Source organism: Protopterus annectens, chromosome 2.part2 (assembly GCF_019279795.1).
Source record: "Protopterus annectens isolate FY-2018-M chromosome 2.part2, PAN1.0, whole genome shotgun sequence".
Classification (NCBI taxonomy): domain Eukaryota; kingdom Metazoa; phylum Chordata; order Ceratodontiformes; family Protopteridae; genus Protopterus; species Protopterus annectens.
In genome coordinates, this window is record NC_056730.1 from 115,179,447 (window position 1) to 115,198,833 (window position 19,387).

General features: G+C 42.2%; 1 protein-coding gene across 3 annotated transcripts in view; it reads right to left on the minus strand.

Annotated features, from left to right (window-relative positions):
* MIER3 (MIER family member 3) overlaps window positions 1–19,387 on the minus strand; it is an 874,587-nt gene that overhangs the window by 53,561 nt on the left and 801,639 nt on the right. For all 3 annotated transcript variants that reach the window (XM_044063799.1, XM_044063797.1, XM_044063798.1), the window contains one exon: window positions 13,814–13,962. In XM_044063799.1, the coding sequence (XP_043919734.1) occupies window positions 13,814–13,962 (149 nt within the window). The remainder of the gene's footprint in view (window positions 1–13,813; window positions 13,963–19,387) is intronic.

Below are 19,387 nucleotides of genomic sequence, written 5' to 3' on the forward strand. Positions count from 1 at the left end.
ACATCCACACCTATTTGAACATTGTAGCACCAAGAATGCCTTCTTTTTTTGGGGCCCCCAAAATTCATAAATCAATTTATGGCCCCCCCTTCAGACCCATAGTTGACAGTAGGGGATCCATTCTGGTTGCTTGTGCCAAATATGTAGATAGAGTCTTAAAACCATACATCGAAAATGAAACCCAGATATGTAAGGACTCGTGGGATTTTCTAGAGAACATTAATAGGATACCCTTTGACCCTAACCTGATATTTATGACTGTGGATGTTAAAGATCTTTACACTGTCATCCCACAACAACTGGGTTTGGATTGGGTTAGAGAGTTCCTTGAGTTAAGAAAAGTAGAACAGAATACTATCTACATAATTGAGACTTTATTGGAATTAGTGTTAAAATATAATTTTTTCACTTTTAACAACTTGATTTACAGGCAATCTTCCGGTGTAGCTATGGGGTCACCCTGTGGGGGTGCTTTTGCCAATTGTGTAATGGCTCAATGGGAAAACACTTTACTGTTTAACAACCCCTTATTTAAGGAACATGTCGCCTGGTACACCAGGTACCAGGACGACATGTTCCTTTTATGGAAAGGGCCTCTGGATATGGTAGTCCCATTTATAGATGACATTAAAACTATGACTAATTTCTTAGACTTCACATATGAGGTGAATGACACTGAAATTAGTTTTTTGGACATAAAGTTAAACAAGGACGTCGAGGCTTTTAGATTTACTAGTAAGATCTATAGGAAACCCACCTACTCCAACGGGTTTCTCCACTTTAGTAGTTGCCACCCTCCCCATCAAAAAAGAGCAGTAGTGAAAGGGCAGATGGTGAGGGTGGCACGTATGACTACTAGGGATGTGGATTTCCATGAAGAGTGTAGTAACCTGAGTAATATGTTTTCAAACAGGGGATACCCAGATTCACTTATTTTGGAGATTAAGTCTGAGGTGGTGTTTAAAAGAGAATCTGGACATTTTAAACCTATTTTAAATAGACATGAATCGGCTGTAGTAGTAAATAAAGATATGGTGGTGATGAATAACAGAAGTACTAACGAATCTGATATGGGAGTTAGGTTTTTGTGCACCTTTTCTATAGACCATCATTTTATAAGAAAAATCTTACAGAAAAATTGGGCGAATATAATGGAAGACACAAACCTACATCAGTTGTTAGGTACAACACCCAATATTACTTTTAGAAAAGGCTTTAACCTAAAGGCCTTGTTGGAAAGGAACAACACTTCTACCTTCAAAAGGTTGAAAGGTATGACTAAGTGTGGGTTTTGCAACCAATGCAAATCCATACAGGAAGGGAGTCATGTGGTAATAAACAATGTAAAATACAAGCTGATTGGAAATTTTAGCTGTTCTTCTAAAGCAGTGGTTTATGTGGCAAGCTGCAGACACTGCCCAGCTTTCTACATAGGAAAGACCGAGCGGGCATTGCATAAAAGAATTTATGAACACCTATACGCTATTTCTAGGAATGACATTAACAACGCGTTAGCTTGCCACATTATGCAACATAAAGACCACGCTTTTAATTTCGCTGTTTTGAAGCAAATTAAGGTGGAAGCGAAGTCAGGTCCATGGCAGATATTATTAGAAAGGGAAGAACTGCTATGGCAATTGAGGACGGCCGCACATACATACCCAGGCCTAAATGAAGCTATTTCCCTTACCTGTATATTAAAACTTTTAACCTTAAGGAGATAATTTATCATCTTGTAGATTTTAGGTAGTGCATAGCATATATAACATCCTCATAGAGGTATCTATGTTAGGGTACATTAACATAATAAAATGTAACCTTGTTTCATATTTGGCTTGCACTCATATTTTAGCCTTTAGGGGGTATGTTATAACATGTAGGGCAATGGTTATTGAATCATTATTTATAGTCATCATCATTATTATTATTAATATTTCCAATATCATTATTATTATTATTTTCATTATTCTAAATAATTATTATTATGTGTTTTTTTGCATTTGTATTTTAGTGATAATCAATAATAAATAATTAATTTTATTTTGATTTGATTGTTTAAATAAAAACATTACTTACAGGCATATAGATATACCAAATATACAAAAAGTATTTAGTTAATATTGAACATTTCTGGGTAGCTTAAATAATAATTATTATTATGACATTTTTATTGTTTTATTTTAAATTTTACATAAGCTTATGAAAGGGGTTTATTTACCTAACAATATTAACCTTGTCCCATTGAATGCATGTTTGGCCTGATGGGTATTTTTAAATGACAAGGCTTGATTATATTTAGGATGTGAAATGATGATCGTGGACAACTTAGATAAAGGTACTGCCTTTGGTAAACTGCAGTGGCACTATTAGTCCCATATGGTTAACGTACCAGTAACTGGTACGATCTTATAGAATTAATACATATAGTGCTGTAACTTTAAGGAGTTTTTTATAGTTATTATTTAATCTAAACATACTTATTTGTTAACAAGTTTACGGGAGGGTTGTAGGCACTGTGTATTTATAGTGTAAAAGTTATGCTTTTAAACGACTGACGACTGTGTACTAGAATAAGCTGGTTTTTAAAGTTTTTAAACTTTTCAAGTAATTTAGAAGAACGGTATGTTATTAACTCAGATTGGTTAATTGTTAATGGAACAATTGTTACCCTATTTAATAGGGAAGTTGTAGTAAATGAGTGTTTCGTTTTTGTCTGAGGAAGGAGGGATACGAAGCCTTCCGAAAGTGCTTGTTTAAAATAAAAGTTCTAACGTCAAACTACAGAATTTTCGTTGCTCTATTTATCACTGAACTTGGATAGTGTGTGCATTGCATCTGTGCAGTATCTTTGCTGGAGGCGTCTTCCCTGGGCTTTTTCGTCTTCATCAGTTTGAGGTTTAAGTCATTGTGTTTGTCTTCTAGTAGTTTGGGACCTGTCTTCTCCTCCCTTCTGTGTTGCGGTGCCCCATTGGCGAGGTTTGTAAGGGATTTGTGCTTGTCCTCTGCCCCTTGGGCATCTGTATTTACCCCTCTGTGGTCTGTCAGAAGCTGGAAAGGACCAGTTTTTTTGCTGGCCAATTTCTGCTGAAACGTGGGGGTTGTACCTGTAAGAAATCTTTGACCGTCTGCATAGATTTTGCCTTATCCTCCATTTTCTTTAAAACCTCTTCTGCTTTAACCCCAAATAAGACATCCTGCTGTAAGGGTGCATCTAGTAACTTTGCTTTAACATGATCAGGCAGAGTTTGTTCCTTTAACCAAGCATGCCTACATATAACAGACTCAGTAACAGCTGCTCTACAGGAAGCTTCCAAGGAATCAAATACACATTGTAAAGTATGTTTGCCCACCTGTTCAGCTGCATGCATCAGATCCTGCATTTCTTTGAATTCAGACTGTTGAGAGTGCGTGCTCATCTTTTATTTGAGGCATTAGGAATTGCTGGTATTTCAGCATGTGAAATTGACAATTTAGTGCTCTCATAGCTAGAGTAGCTGAGGTGTAAACCTTCTTCCCCCACCTATCTAATGCTCTGGAGTCCCTTTCAGAGGGTACAGGATTTTTAGCCATAGAAGCCTTAGCCCCTTTGGGACCCCGGGAGATTGTCTCTGGGTCAGCAACAGGGCTTTTGTAAAGGAATTTGTGTGAGTCAGGCACTCTGGGTTTGGCTGGAGCAGGAGGCAGAGAATCTGGATTTAGACTAGATTCTAAGTAAACATCATCCACAATGTCTAAAACTGGAGGGATAGCAAGTGGTCTGTGCTGGTGGAGTAAAAGAAACTCTCGGAGCCTTTTCTTTGAGTCGTAGTAGTCCTGACCTTCCCAGTGGAAATGTTCCCTCATGGTATGTAAGGTTTCCCCACAGGAATAGTCTTCAGGGGGGAGAAGCTGAGGGAATGGAATCTTCAGCATCAGAACCTTCATAAGGGGGAAAGGAGTAATCCTGTTCCTCAGAGGAGCCTGAGGAAATGGACACTTGATCAGAGGAGGCATAATCCTCCTCTTGTCTAGGCCTTTTGTCTGGGGGTTGGGAACCCCTGATTAAAGAAATCAAATCTTCAGCCATTTTAAGCATCCGTTTCTTAGGCATGGGACCTTGAACTGGAGACTGATGTGCAGTCTTTTTTGGTTTCAGAGAAGTCTTAAGCTTAGCATAAGATTTTATGGTGAGAGTAGTCGGTCTGAAGATACCTTCTGTAACCGAAGGTGTTTCCGCAGCACTGGCTTTCTCCTTCTGCAATGTTGTCGGTAGGGCCTAAAGAAAATGGCTGCGTCGGCCTAGAACTCTCTGCTTGAGAATCCAAAGCGGTCTGGGGTTCCAATTCTGCGGTCGTCAGGGGCTGCGTAGGCGCCTCACTGAAAACCGGAGAACCGGCGACCAGCCCAGCCGAGGCCTTGGAGTCTGGCTTGGATCTAGGCTGTCTTTATCTTTGCATTTTTTATGCACGCCGGTAGTCGTTTGCTCCAACGGCATAGTGTAATTAAATTTCAAACCGAAGTAGTGTCGTGCGAAATCAAAACGTCACTTTATAGTTCGCTTATTGAGCCTAGCACAAAACCGACAACCAGTGACGTCGTGGTCTGGGCCTAGGCAAGGTATACAGTAAGAATGAAAGTCCTTATGAGGTATTTGCTTCCCACAAGAAATGCAATTGTTAACTTTTTCTGACATCGGACTGAGGCAAGAAAAGGTTCCCCAACGGGGTACTTAGCTTTGAAGACTTCTGACTGAAATTCGATTCGAAAATCTCAGGTGTCGGCCGACCAGCACTTGCGAACTGCTTCTGCTTCCGGCACCGCGCGGCAAGAAAGACTGAAGAAAATGGCATCGGATGCCTCTTATATACCCCTGGCGCACTGACGTCAGGGAAGAGGCGACAGCAACCGACGCTGGACCAAGACTTTGGAATTCAGGCCGACTGCGGGACCGCCTGACGACAGGATATCCCAAGTGTGATGACTGCAGCAGGGTAACACGATGAACATCAACCAAAATCTGACAGTGTAATGCGGTAGTTCATGCTCAGCCACTGACAGTCTATCACCATGGCACACAGAAGTCGCACTCTTGACATTTCTATATTAAAATGAAGCAGTTTGCCTCTTCTGCCTTGCACAGCAAACATCTGCTGCCTGTAGATCTACAGTAAAAACATATTCTATGCTGAGGAAGAAAAGCCATCATGAGTAATGTACCCCAAAAAACATCAAAGAAATGATATACAGTGAGATGGAATGAGAGAATATTTTGGCATGTTCACCTTAAACCCCAGACTGAAGAAAAGGTTTCTTACCCAAACCAGAGATTCTTGACAAGAGTCTCCAAAAATAAGCCAGCCATCAGTCATATGGGAAAATGTGAATGCCCTGCAAACTGCAATGGGTTATTACTTGTGCCAGGCACTTTGCAAACACCCAAGGAGCTACAGCCAAACAAAAGGGTAAGGCAGGCAAATGAAATTGCAAACCAAACACAGAAAACAATAAAAACGGTCTGAAATCTTTGAGAATTAAACTAATAAGCATTTTAAATCAATAGCTACAAAAAACGGAGTGTGGGAATGAAGTAAAGATGGTATGCAGACAGCATTTTGAATTTTAGAACCTAGATGTGAAGGTAGGTCTAGAACAGGTTTCTAGGTTTTCTTCTCTCTTTAGCACAGACCGATTCCTAAAGAGAGTTGTTTTCCTGTACGAGATGTGGGAAAATTCCAAGACCCCTTGAAACAGTACCTGCTCTAGTACAGGAGGAAAAGGAAAGTCTGATTTTACAGATAAGGAAACTGCCAATTGTAGCTTTTTTTTTTTAAATGATTCTCAGAATCCAAATGTCTGTTGTGTGGTTCCTCAGAGGGAAGTGTAGACCTAGACTTGGAACAGTTTTGCTGAAAATGTTAGGGTGGGGGGCATATTTTTGGAGAATCCTTCTTTCTTTATGAATCTCCATTCCACTGTTTTCAGAAAAGTTTTTGCCTTCACCTTGGCTTGACTGTTTATTCCGTTTCCTATAAAAAGGATGCGGAACTTGAAGAAATTGCTGCACTTCGCATTCCAGGGGCTGGCAAAAAGGTCGCAGCAGGGGAACCCCCACTTGGAGAAGATCCGAGCTGCTACTTGGTCATTCAGGGACCACTCGTGAGGCATCAGAATAACTCTGCTCAGCATGTGTGCTATCACATTGGACTTCCCCGGAATGTGCGTTGCCACTAGAAATCTCTGGGAAGCGATCACCCAGTTCCACACTCTCATGGCTTCTCTGCAAAGAGGATAAGACCTGGTTCCTCCCTGCTTGTTCAGGTACCATACTACCGCCATATTGTCTGAGAAGATTGCGATGGTACCCTTGGGAAGAGAGCTGTGAAGTGCCTGCAACGCTAGAAGCACTGCCCTCATTTCCAGAACATCGATATGTAAAAGTGGGTTTCGTGATCTTGCCACATGCCTTGAACCGTCCTGCCCAGATAATGCCCCCCCCACACCCTATCTGGGAAGCGTCCGTGGTCACTGTGGCAATGGGGGAGGGGGGGCAGAAGATTCTCCCCTGGTTCAGGTTGGAGGAAAGGAGCCACCAACGAAGATCTCACCGGCACGTTTCCGTGATGAGAATCGGGTAGGACAATGGCAGATTTTGGTATGACCACTGTGTCGACAGGAGCCATTGAAGAATTCGCATGTGCAATCTTGCTAGAGGGACCAGGAGAATGGCGGCCACCATCGACCTAAAAAGCTGAAGGACCATCCTGGCTGGGGCTTTCCTTCGGGTTAGTAGGGCTAGGACTTGGTCCTGTAGTATCTTTATCCTCTCTGTTGGAAGGAATGCTCGCATCTCTACAGAGTCTAGCTCTACGCCTATAAAGGCAACACGCTGTGATGGCAGCAATACAGACTTTTCCCAGTTGAATGCAATTCCTAATAGATGTCCCAACTCGATGGTAGCACTCACAGCTGGAGTAAGAAGATGCCTGGTGGGGGCGGTGAAAAGCCAGTCTAGATACGGAAACACCTGGAATCCCAGACATCTCAGGTGAGCCGTCACCACTGCCAGACATTTGGTAAACACCCTGGGGGGTGTGGTGAGACCAAAGGGCAGGGCCCGGAACTGGAAGTGACTGGCTCCTAGGCGGAAGTGTAAATGTATCCTGGAAGCCCTGTTTATCTTGATGTGATAATAGGCGTCCTTGAGATTGATGGAGCACATCCATACTCCTTTCTCCAGCAATGGGAAAATGGATCGCAATGTGACCATCCGGAACTTGGACTTCTTTATGAAGCGGTTTAGGTGGCTGAGATCCAGAATGGGTCTCAAGTCCCCTGTTCTTTTCGGCACCAAAAATAACCTTGAGTAAGTTCCTAATCCGGTCTGGTCTGCGGGGACTGGCTGGATGACTCCGTTTCTGAGCAGCTTTGCGACCTCTATGGCTGCTTGATCCCGTTGACTGGGTGGCACGTCCGGGATTTTCCTTGACGGTGGAGGGGGATGGATAAAGGGTATGGTGTAACCTCCGGCGATGATACGAAGCACCCACTGATCCTGAGTGATGGAATCCCAGGCCCTTGAATGCGTCGAGAATCGACCCCCGACTGGCTCCGGAGACGCACAGTCGGGCAGTCCCTCAGGGACGCTGAAAGGAGGAACCACAAAAGGATTCGTGGTCTCCTGAGTTGCGGGGGCCTCCGCCGCCTCTAGGGCGACGTCTTCCAGAATAATTCCCCCCCCTCTGCCTCTGGAAGGGGGGGTCACTCTGATGGGCAGGGAAAGACTTTTGGGAATTTCTGAACCACATCTTTCCTCCCCTCTGAGCCTTGGGATAAGGTCTAGAGGGAAGCGAAAAATGGGCCCCAACGGCAGACAAAGTCTTACCCTCCTGCTCACATCTAGTGTGTCTTTCACCTTGGGTCCAAAGAGAGAGGACCCATCGAATGGAGCATCGGTGAAGGAAGACTTGAACACCTCCGCAAAGTGACACAAGCGCATCCAGGCTTGCCTCCTAAGGGCTACACCCGAACTAGCTGCCCTACCCGCCCCTTCGGCTGCATACGATATGAGCCTCATGGACGAGTTAACAATCGATGAAAGGGTAGACAGCTGGGCATTGACAGACTGTGTCAACGCCTCAAGCACGTTACCCGACAGGGTATCTCCCAACTACTTTATGAGATCCCTTTGGAGCCTCATAAAGTGACAAATAATTCAGCGATCGCAGAGTAAAGGTCGCTGAAGTCAGGGTACGCTTCCCGTACCTATCCATGCTCCTGGACTCCTTGTTAGGAGGATGGATAGACGTAGATGCCTTTGCCACATCCTGCTGGGTGGCAGACACCAACACCATAGCATCAACCGGAACTCCCTTGGTTAGAAACTCCTTGCCAGGGGGTGCGGATAAAAACTTGTTGGGACGAGAAGGAACTGGCTCCAAAGAATCAGGGTGTTCCCACACCCTTCGACAAATAAGGTCCAGTAACTCATCGAAAGGTAGAGACACCCAGGAGGTGGAGGGTTGGGCTCCGAAGACCTTGAGGAAGACAGACTCCTCCGCGGAAGGGGTTTTGGATGGCCAGTCACCCCTCTGTCTCAAGATCTCCAGGATATCGGAGAAAGTACAGTTTTGTACCTACCATAAATGTAGATGTTCGAGTGCTAATACAGCTGCAGTAATCACAGATGGGTTTTCAGCCGTCAGGCGGTCCCTCGGTCGGCCGAATTCCAAAGTCTTGGTCCGGCGTCGGTTGTTGTCGCTTACTCTTCTGACGTCAGTGAGGCCTGAGTATATAAGACACAGCAGACGCCATGTTCTTCAGTCTTTCTTGCCCCAGATGTCAGGTGCCCCCAAAAGGAAGGCAATACATAAATAATGCTTATCTGCATATACAAGCAATGCAATGTAATCCAAAAATAGTGTAAGCAAGCAAATAAAACATAGCAGGATAACCCAGTAAGGTAGTATGAAGAGGTTGTAAGGCCCCATGCCTTTACCAAGTGGGGAAGGAGGGAGGGAAACCTGTACTGCAGCTGTATTAGCACTCGAACATCTACATTTATGGTAGGTACAAAACTGTACTATGTTCATCGTGCATACAGCTGCAGTAATCACAGATGGGTAGAGTCCCAAAGCTATTCATAGGGTGGTAGGTACTAGGAGGAACTGGGTTGAGCCAGAATGCCCTGCAAAACAGCAATGGCAAAGCCTGCTCTTGTTCTGGAATATAAAGGCAGGTGGTAGTGTTTTGTGAAGGTATGTACAGAACTCCAAGTGGCTGCCTCCAAAATATCTTTGGTAGGAATACCTCTGAGGAAGGCTGTAGAGGTGGCTGTGGCCCTGGTGGAGTGTGATCTGATACCTGTAGGAACAGATTTCCCATGATAGGAATAACAAAACCGTATGCAGTGGCCAATCCACTTGGAAATAGTCCGTTTTGTAACTGGTTTCCCTTGAGCCCCAACAGCATAGGACACAAAAAGTTGTTCTGATTTCCTGAAGGACTTTGTTCTGTCCAAATAAAAACGTAGCTGCCTATGGATGTCTAAAGAGTGTAGCAGCCTTTCCCCTTTGTTTTGAGGATTGGGATGAAAGGTAGGGAGGTGTATGGCTTGATTTAAGGCTACCCTGGATACCACTTTTGGCATAAATGAAGGGTTGGTACGAAGGGAAACCCTGTCCTGATGGAAAATGAGGAAGGGCTGCACCGCCATGAGGGCCTGTAGTTCAGAAACCCTACGAGCTGAAGTGATGGCCAGAAGGAAGGCTGTTTTCCAGGACAAATATTGCAAATCTGTTGAGGCAGCTGGTTCAAAAGGAGGCAATGTTAATTTTTCCAGTATGTAATTAAGGTCCCAGGCTGGTACTGGTTGCTTCCTTGGAGGTCTTATATTCTTAGCCCCTCTGAGGAACTGTCGTAAGAGTGGGTGAGAAAATAAAGGAGGATCCATGTTGAATTCTGCAGAAATGGCTGATGGTATTTTTATACATCCGGTCTCCATGAGATCATTCCGGTTTTATGAGAAAGGGACATGTCAGACAACAGATGTGGTCTATTTGGCTACCTGCATGGAATGCGATGCATTCTATGTAGGTAAGACGAACAGGAAACTAAGGGATAGGATAAGGGAGCACGTCTATAACATCAGGATAGGGCTCCAGACCAATGCACTAGCAAGACATGTAATGGAGAAGGGGCATGATCACAGATTTCACTTTTTAATAATGGAGAGGATTCGAACAGGACCTAGAAGGGGAGACATCAAGACTTTTACGGAGACTAGAGAAGCGAATTGGATAATTAGATTGAGGTCAGACTGTCCCCCAGGTCTGAATAGTATGGTTTCAGTGAAACCATTTTTGAAATCTAGGAAATTATATAGATGAAGAGAAGTAGTTTTTTATTGTTTTGATTTTTAGAGCTCTATGAGATATAGGTTGAGCACTGTACACTAAATGTTTATTAAGTATACATTATTAGATGTTTTTTAGTCAATAATATATATATTTTTTAAGAATGCATAAAAGTCAATAGGTACACATGTACATATATTGCATTTGCTTGTTAGAAATTTGTGTATGTATTTTAACTTTGGATGTTTGATAATGATCAATGGTTTTAACAGAAGTCAGCCTATAGTTTTAGAAGTTAGTAATTTGATTACAACTATAAGCTTCTATATCTTTGTTTGTATTATTGTTCAGGATAGTGCGCTTCAATTATGAGATATGTAATGTATTTATTTCATTAGTATTTATTTTATTAATATTTGTTGGGCATATGATGATATGTTTTTTATTATGTAATGATAAGTTATGGATGAGTTAGGAATGAGATGTTTCTTTAAATTCAGTTGACATGTTTTTTTCCCGCCAAAATAACGTATTTAAATATGAGTGAATGAAGTTTGTTAGATGGGTCTGAAGAAGCCAGATCGGTGAAAGCGTTTACCTGTACTTTATTGTTGTTTATGGAATAAACCAGAGTTTTGGAAATCCGGAATCGTTTTTTGGCCTAGAGTACTTGGAATTGTGTCTCTGGACAATATCTGATAGATGATAGCTGTATGCTTGATTTTGCTGCTATAAAGACGTCAGTATATGGTTAACCTACCCTTATTTCGTACGATTACTTTAACTGTTTTGCTAACTATAAGGGAGGTTTTTGCCTTGCTTATTGCACTCATTGGATTGTTTATTGCTGATTTTAAAGACTATCTTTTTACCTGAGAGTATTAAAGAAAAATAAACAATTCAAATATGTTTTAATCTCTGAAAAAGTGAAATCAGTAATTAACTTTCTCATAACATCTGAAGAAACCAGATAAAACCTGGACATGTGAACCTGACAATTTGCTATACCGAAGGCTGAAGTAGAACACCACCACTTCTTCCCAACTCTACAAAATGCTTTCCCATCTTTGTCAGAAAGATGTCTGGCAGAAGATGGCTTTGACAAAGAAATCACTGCAGGGTCTGACTTAGGGTTTGAAGAGAGAAATTTGGGGTCAGAGGAGCATTACATAACTATCAGATTTTTGCGGGCAGCTGTTTGATTGTAAGGCAGATAAGCTGGCTTCGAAGAAAGCATTCTCCAATACTGGCGAGACAGGAGGGACAGCTGAAGGCTGAGGAATATCTTTACTGGAATTTTTTTTTTTGCTCCTAATGAAACATTTTTTTCTGATATTACAGCCACACTGGAAAAAGTGTGTGTGTATGTATGAGTGGGGGTGGGGCATTTTCTCCTTTTAAAATTCTAAGAGTCAGAATTTACAAATCGAAAGTTTTGAAATAAGCCACTAGCAAAACCCAACCAATCTTTCACATCCTTCCAGAAGAAAAATGTCCATTTTCTTTTTCTGGGAGACCCCCCACCCCAAAACACAAAAAGACACTTAAGCATGGGTCCCCTTGCTAAAGAATTAAGCTACATAAGACGGCTTTGAAGTACAGCATCACCAACTCTCTGCTATGACACGATGTGTGGTTTTCTCTTACCCAAAGACAGCCAAACAACTGCAAATGATGTGCCTGCCTTCCATCCTTTACTGGTTTCAGGAGCAATACCAGAACAGCAACATATCAAGGAGTGGTGTGAAGTACCTAAACTGGCCACAGCAGAGTCATTCATCAGCAGCTGAAGTGGACAGGAAAGCAGGCTTGAGGACTGAAAACTCTTATAAAACTTTGGTTCTTCACTCCCCATCTGATGGACTAAAGTGTAAAGCCTAATCCATGGTCTATCAAAAAACTGCTTCTCAAGCAAAGTCGGTGAATCACCTGAGTGGAAATTTTCAGTTTTGAAATTATTTTTTCTGACCCCCCCCCCCCACCCCCAAAAAACAAACTTTTTCTCAGAAAAAGTGATATTTTTAAAGAATTTTTCCCCACCAGGGAACCCTAACTAAAATTAAAGTTTTTCAGGTAAAACTTCCAGTGGCAACCAATAAAACAGCATTAGCCTTAAATTATTATTATTATTTTTTTTTTTTACAAAAAAGCAAACTTTTCTTCACAAACTGAGAAAGTAGAAGGCTTTCCCCAACAAGGTTCTCATCTCAGCCTTGTAGAAGAGCTGGTTAACCAATCACTCGAAGCCTGCAGGGAAGAGCACACACTGATGGCAAGAAAGCTCTGAAGGACTGGGGCCTTAACCACTGACTTAATACCACTCTTTTCAAGCTGTACCATAGTTTGGGCAAGTCAGTGAAAGATGCCTTTAAGCTTTGGAAACTGGTCTGTCATAACCTTGGCAGGATATAACCCATATTATCTTAGGCTACTGCACCACTGATCTAATGATGAACATCTTAATTTTCCACAGTCACACTAATACCGCTACAAAAACATCTATAATCTGTAATAATGCACACAAACCTAGAATATGCCACCATTTATTAGATTTGCTGGAAATACTGCATCCTCATTACATAGCCAGTCCACAGATAACCGCTCATACAACATGCCTCTGCTTTACTAACAGACTAATCAGAATCGAACTTTTATTTATTTAACATTTGTTTACCGGGAAAGTCCGAATGGGACATAGCCCATTTTCAGTGGAGGCCCGGGAAGAAATATTCCAGACGCATGTTATTGTAATGTGGGAGGAAACCCACGCAAACACAGGGAAGGCATGCAGACTCCACACAGAAAGCATCTCAGCTGAGAATCTAACTGGAGAACCTCTTGCTGTGAGGCAACAATGCTAGCTTCTCTACCACTGTGCCAAATGGCCACTCAACTGCTTCACCAATGTTTCAATGAACACCAAAAACCAGAAGCTGGTCAGCACAGTGGCACGGAAGAATAAAACCCTAACTCTGTCTCAGGAATCCCAGGTTCGATTAGCAGTTTAGGCATCCGAGATGCCAGCAGGTAGGGATGGGTGTGCCTATTTCAGTGTGGGGAAAATTATTCATAAAGGCTACCCTGAAAGACAAGAGTGGTCCACAGAGAACAGGAGTCCTCGTATGGAATACACAAATGCTGGGGAGTGGGTGGTGGGGGAATAAAAAAATCTTCCCAACATGACCTCCAAAGATGCCCTTAAGATCCACGTCAGCCCCAGCCTAGAGCTGGACAAAGTCAGAATTTGGATGGAAGAACTAGTAGACCCAATGGTGGACAGGGGCACTGAGGTGTCTGGAAAATATGAAGTGAAGGGGAAAAAAAAACAGTGAAGCAGTCAACTCTAATGAAATTGGTCAGCCTTCAAAAAAATATACGAGTAATGTAAAAAGCAATAAAGCTGCATCAGTGCTCTAGCACAGTCAAAAATAGATAACTCACATTTTTTAAAACACAAAGGACAAACACGAATAACAGTTTACCTGTCAGCTCATTTGCTGTGATGGAGTTCAGAAGTGTAAGTTGTGATTCAGGAATGGGGTCAGTTCTACTTGTATTAGAACACACAGAAAGAGAATTCACTGCTCCACCCAATGCTTCAGCTTCATCTACTAGCCGATCCATGTAATCCCTGAAAAATAAAAAGGCAAGTCAACAGTGAAACAAGGAAAAAGACATTTCACCTCAGATGTTATTTTTAAGCTCTCCAATGTATTTAAAAGCTATGCTTTCAGATGACCACCATATAAGCCCCCCCCCCCCCCCACAGTGCTCAATACAGTTTCTACTACTCACCATAAAATGGCTAATTCCTGCCACAAGAAATGTGCAAGTTAAAATCATTCAAGACAGATACATTCTTATGGTACCATTTGAACAGACAGGCTTACTCACTGGGATGTTAAATCTCACAGATAGGCACTCAGCCTATGGTATCAAACACTAAGCTCAGTCACTCCATTTACTTGCCAATAAGCCCTCCCCTAGTCTTGTTTTTATACCTTTACTGAATTATCAGTTATGTTAACATGTTCAGAACTACAATCACAAATCACATACAGTCTTTCACACAATCATCAATCCAATACAAAACAATGATTAATTCCAGTCTTCCTCTAAAACTCACCACCCCTACAAAACATCGTTTCCACAATTTCCATTTTCCCTATGTAATTTGCTCCTACCCTTTTCTAAAGATACCACCTCCAGTTCTTTTATCTTTGTTACAATATTTACTACTTCAAACTACAGTTGGTTTAGACTTTGATTTCCACTAATGCTTTTTGGCAGCCACCAGAAATTAAGCTTACTATATCTAGACAATTCAGATCCTGTATCCCAGCTTAAAAAATGTCCTTAGTTACACCCATTTGCTCATCCAATAGTTCTTATGCAGTACTCAGTAGGGAACTTTTAAAGTCTGACAAATCATTACACTCCCAATATATACATTCCCAGCTACCTTTTTCTTCCGCATCACACCTCCAACATTTGCCATCTACCTGAGGAAAATTTTGAAGTCTGCTTGGGATATAAAAATATCTAATGCAAGCATCCATAATCTTCTGGACTTTGTTGCACATCTGGGAGCCATGCATATGCCCTCTCATTGGATAAGCAGTTCACAAACGAAACAATCTCCCTTCCCAATCTTTTCTATAGTTATCATGCAATATTTTATATGTCCTTCTAATTAACCCTTTTTAGCAGTTTCTGTTCTAGATTCAACTAAAAACTCTAACAGAGTAGGTCTTTCTCTTAAGATTCCAATATCCCTTATTCTTTATCTGTATTCTGATATCAAGCCCGGATAGGGAAGGCAATCTCTAGTCTGCAATACAAATGTCTTCTTGGCCTCTTTCTATTCTCTTTCCCTCTCTAGTTATTTGTTCTCAATACCTTAGCTCCTCTGCCAGTTTTCCAACCCCTCCTTGCCTGTTCTCTGTATCCCTAATTGCCATTCATCTCTACTGGCAGAATCCCATTTCTCTATTCGCGTGTTGACTTGGTTCTTTAGAATACTTTCTATTTTATGAATAGAACATTCCATATGACAGTTATTCTCTAAGGATCAGTATCCAAAATCCTACACTCATTTCTTAAATTCTCCCCTGCTTAATATCATCCCTTTCCACTTTGAACTACAGCTTTCGGCTTGTGTTGTGTATACCAGCCTTAGCTGTGTAGCTCTAAAACATCCCTTCAAATCAGGAAATCATAAACCACCTTGTTTTATTGGAAGATCAACTTATCCCAACTTGACCTTTGCCCTCTTCCCATCTCAGATAAAATGCATCAACTCTACTAATTTACAGTCCACAACTTCTCATCTGGTTGATAAATATCTCTGACCTGTATATAAAACTAAAGGGACAAAAAACATTCACTATTTGTATCTTGCTATACTTGCTCATAAACAAGAGTTTCAGTTTCTGTATTATCTTTTTAGTTCTCTTCCCATATATCCTTAGCTGACATAACACTCTTTTTTTAACCCATACTGCTAAATACTTCATTTTATCACATTTCCATAAACATGGGTATTGTTGAACTAGTTCATATGTGGGTACATAGTTTACAGCTACAACCCTCATTTTATATCCCAAAAGACATGAACCATCTCAGAACGTTATACAACACTGAGATGTCCTTTTCTGGTTTTACCAGGTACAAAACAATACTGTCAGCAAATAAAGCCAACTTTTCTTGATTACCATACCAATTATATCCTTGAATTTCTGTCTCCTGTATTTTCTTTGCCAACGGCTCTAAATATAAAAAAGAAAAAAAAGAAAAGAAAACTGAAGACCACAGACGAAGAATCCACTTAAACCACCAGTTTATTTGACCTCTAGCGCTTCAGCAACCGCCTTCAAGGAGTATAAAAAGTACAGCTGTGTACCTACCATAAATGTAGATGTTTGAGTGTATTCACTTGTTGCAGTCATTACTCTTGGGTTATCCTGCTGGCAGGCTACCCTCAGTCGGCCAGAATTCTAAAGTCTAGGTCCGGCGTCGGTTGCTGTCGCCTCTTCCCTGACTTCAGTGCGCCAGGGGTATAAAAGATGCAGCCAACACCATTTTCTTCAGTTTTTCTTGCCCCAGATGTCAGGTGCCCCCAAATGGAAAGCTGAATAATATGCCAATAAAAAATGCATGCACAAAAATAACATTTCCTTCATCTACAAGCAAATACACCAAAGAGGCTGTATAGGATAGAGATAAGTCGCAGCAAAGACAAGGGGGATGGTGGGTGGATAACCTAGACTGCAACAGTGAATACACTCGAACATCTACATTTATGGTAGGTACACAACTGTACTATGTTCATCGTGTTTCACTGTTGCAGTCATTACTCTTGGGTAGAATCCCAAAGCTGAGGTTGGGTGCCTGGGCTAAATAGGATTAGGAGAGCCTATGAGGCCCTGCAGAACTGCAGTGGCAAAGCCTGCTCTGGACTTAGAGTAAAGAGGTAAGTGGTAGTGCTTTGTGAAGGTGTGCACTGAACTCCAAGTTGCAGCCTCTAAGATATCTTTGGTTGGTACTCCTCTGAGGAAGGCTGCTGAAGTGGCTGCTGCTCTGGTGGAATGAGGCCTAATGCCCTTAGGCACTGATTTGCCATGTTGGAAATAGCAGAAACGGATGCAATGGCCTATCCATTTAGAAATAGTCTGTTCTGAGATAGCCGTTCCGTGTGATCCTGCAGCATAAGACACTAAAAGTTGCTCAGTCTTTCTGAAAGCTTTAGTTCTGTCCAAGTAGAAGCGTAACTGCCGGTGTATGTCCAAAGAATGGAGAATTTTCTCACCCTTGTTCTGTGGATTTGGATAAAAGGTAAGCAAGTGAATGGTTTTGTTGAGGGCCACACTGGACACCACCTTAGGCATAAATGTAGGGTTTGTCCTCAGAGAAACCCTGTCTGGATGAAAAATGATGAAAGGCTCCACAGCCATGAGTGCTTGTAACTCTGAGACTCGCCTTGCAGAGGTTATAGCTAGGAGCAGAGCTGTTTTCCAGGATAAGAATTTTATATCTGCTGTTGATGCTGGCTCGAAAGGAGGCAGTGGGAGTTTCTCCAAAACATAATTGAGGTCCCAGGCCGGAATGGGTGCTCTCCTTGAAGGCCTAATGTTTTTGGCCCCTCTGAGGTACTGTCTTATTAAAGGATGAGAGAATTCAGGTGGTTCTGTATTGTAATGGGCTGAAATGGCAGAGGCGTTAATCTTAATTGAGGAGAAAGAAAGGCCTTTATTCAGCATCTCAGTTAGGTATTGTAAAATCTGAGGGATATTTGGTACACACGTGTCAATGCCTTGCTCCTGGTTTCAACCACAGAATCTCTTCCATTTTTCTGCATAAGATTTTCTGGTATTGGGCCTCCTGGCCTCCAAGATAACATCCATAACAGCTTTTGAAAGAGGAGTGTTCATAATGGCTACATTATCTGCCATGCTGCCAGATTTAAGGTCCTGAGTTGGCTGTGCAAGATCTGATTGTTTTGTTGGGTCAGCAAGTGAGAAGTTTGAGGCAAAATCCACGCTGTACCTTGAGACAAGCTCTTTAGGATTGGGTACCAGTGCTGGCGTGGCCAGTCTGGTGCAATCAGTATCATTTTTGGCTTCTCTTGTCTGACCTTTAGGAGTACCCTGGGAAGGAGAGACAGTGGGGGAAAAGCATATACTATTAGATTTTTCCAGCTGAATGACAGGGCATCCACTTTCCATGCTTGCTTGTGATAAATCCTTGTGCAAAATCTCTGCAATTGGCAGCTGTGAGGAGAGGCAAATAGATCTACGTCTGGGCATCCCCATTTCCTTATCATGCTGAAGACTTGTGGATCAGTTTCCATTCGTGGGGGATCCATGAGGTTTCTGCTTAGTTCGTTTGCCAGAGTATTTGTTTTTCCTGGCAGGAATTGTGCTTGCAGGTGAACTTGAAGAGCCAATGCTGTGTCCCATAAGGTCATTGCTGGTCTGCAGACGGGGTAGGAATGTGTACCTCCCTGCTTGTTTATGTACCACATGACCGTAGTGCTGTCTGTCTTTATCAGTAACTGTCCTGGATGAAGAAGGTCCTTGAAAGCTGTCAGGGCATTTTGAATAGCTAGCATCTCTTTTTGACTGATGTGAAGATGCATCTGGTTTGCAGGCCATGTGCCCTGAATACATTTTCCTGTCATATGGGCCCCCCAGGTGTAATCTGATGCATCCGTCGTCAGTGTCTGGCTGTGGGTAAACTGAATGGCAGACCCTTGTTGTGGTGACAGGCTTCTGCCCACCATCGAAACTCCTGTTGTAGGCAGGGAATGAGTGCAATTACTGTCTCCAGGCTGTGGCAATGCTGAGTCCAAACACTTTTTAGATACCATTGTAGTTTCCTCATATGCAGTCTGGCATATGGAATTAGTACAATGCAGGATGCCATGAAACCCAAGGCCTGCAGGAATTTCCTTGCAGATAAGTGGGTTTTTGTTGCCAATTTCTTGAAATAAGTAGTCAGATGCTTTTGCTTGTCTGGCGTGAGATAAGCCATCTGGGCAGTTGTATTTAAGCTTGCACCCAGGAATATTATCTCTTGAGAGGGAACTAGTTTTGATTTCTTTTCATTTACTGTGTACTCTAGGCCAATTAGTAATCTTTTCACAAACGCCAGATGCTTTAGAAGAGTGTATTTGTTCTCTGCTTGAATTAGGCAGTCATCCAAGTAGGGATATATTTGAATTCCTTTTTGTATGCAAAACGCAATTACTGGTGCCAGGCATTTTGTGAAGACCCTAGGAGCAGTAGATAAGCCAAAGGGCAGTGCAGAGAATTGGTACTGCATTGAGCCAGCTAGGAATCTGAGGTATCTTCTGCAAGATTGTCTGATTGGGACATGCAGGTATGCCTCTTTTAGGTCCAAAGTTACAAGCCAAGCCTTTTTGCCCAGCATGGGCAGTAGCTGCTGTAGAGTCAACATCTTGAATTTTGGAACTTCCAGAAACGTATTTAGTGTAGACAGGTCCAGTATTGGTCTCTAGGTTTTGTCCTTTCTGGGTACTAGGAATAGTCTGGAGT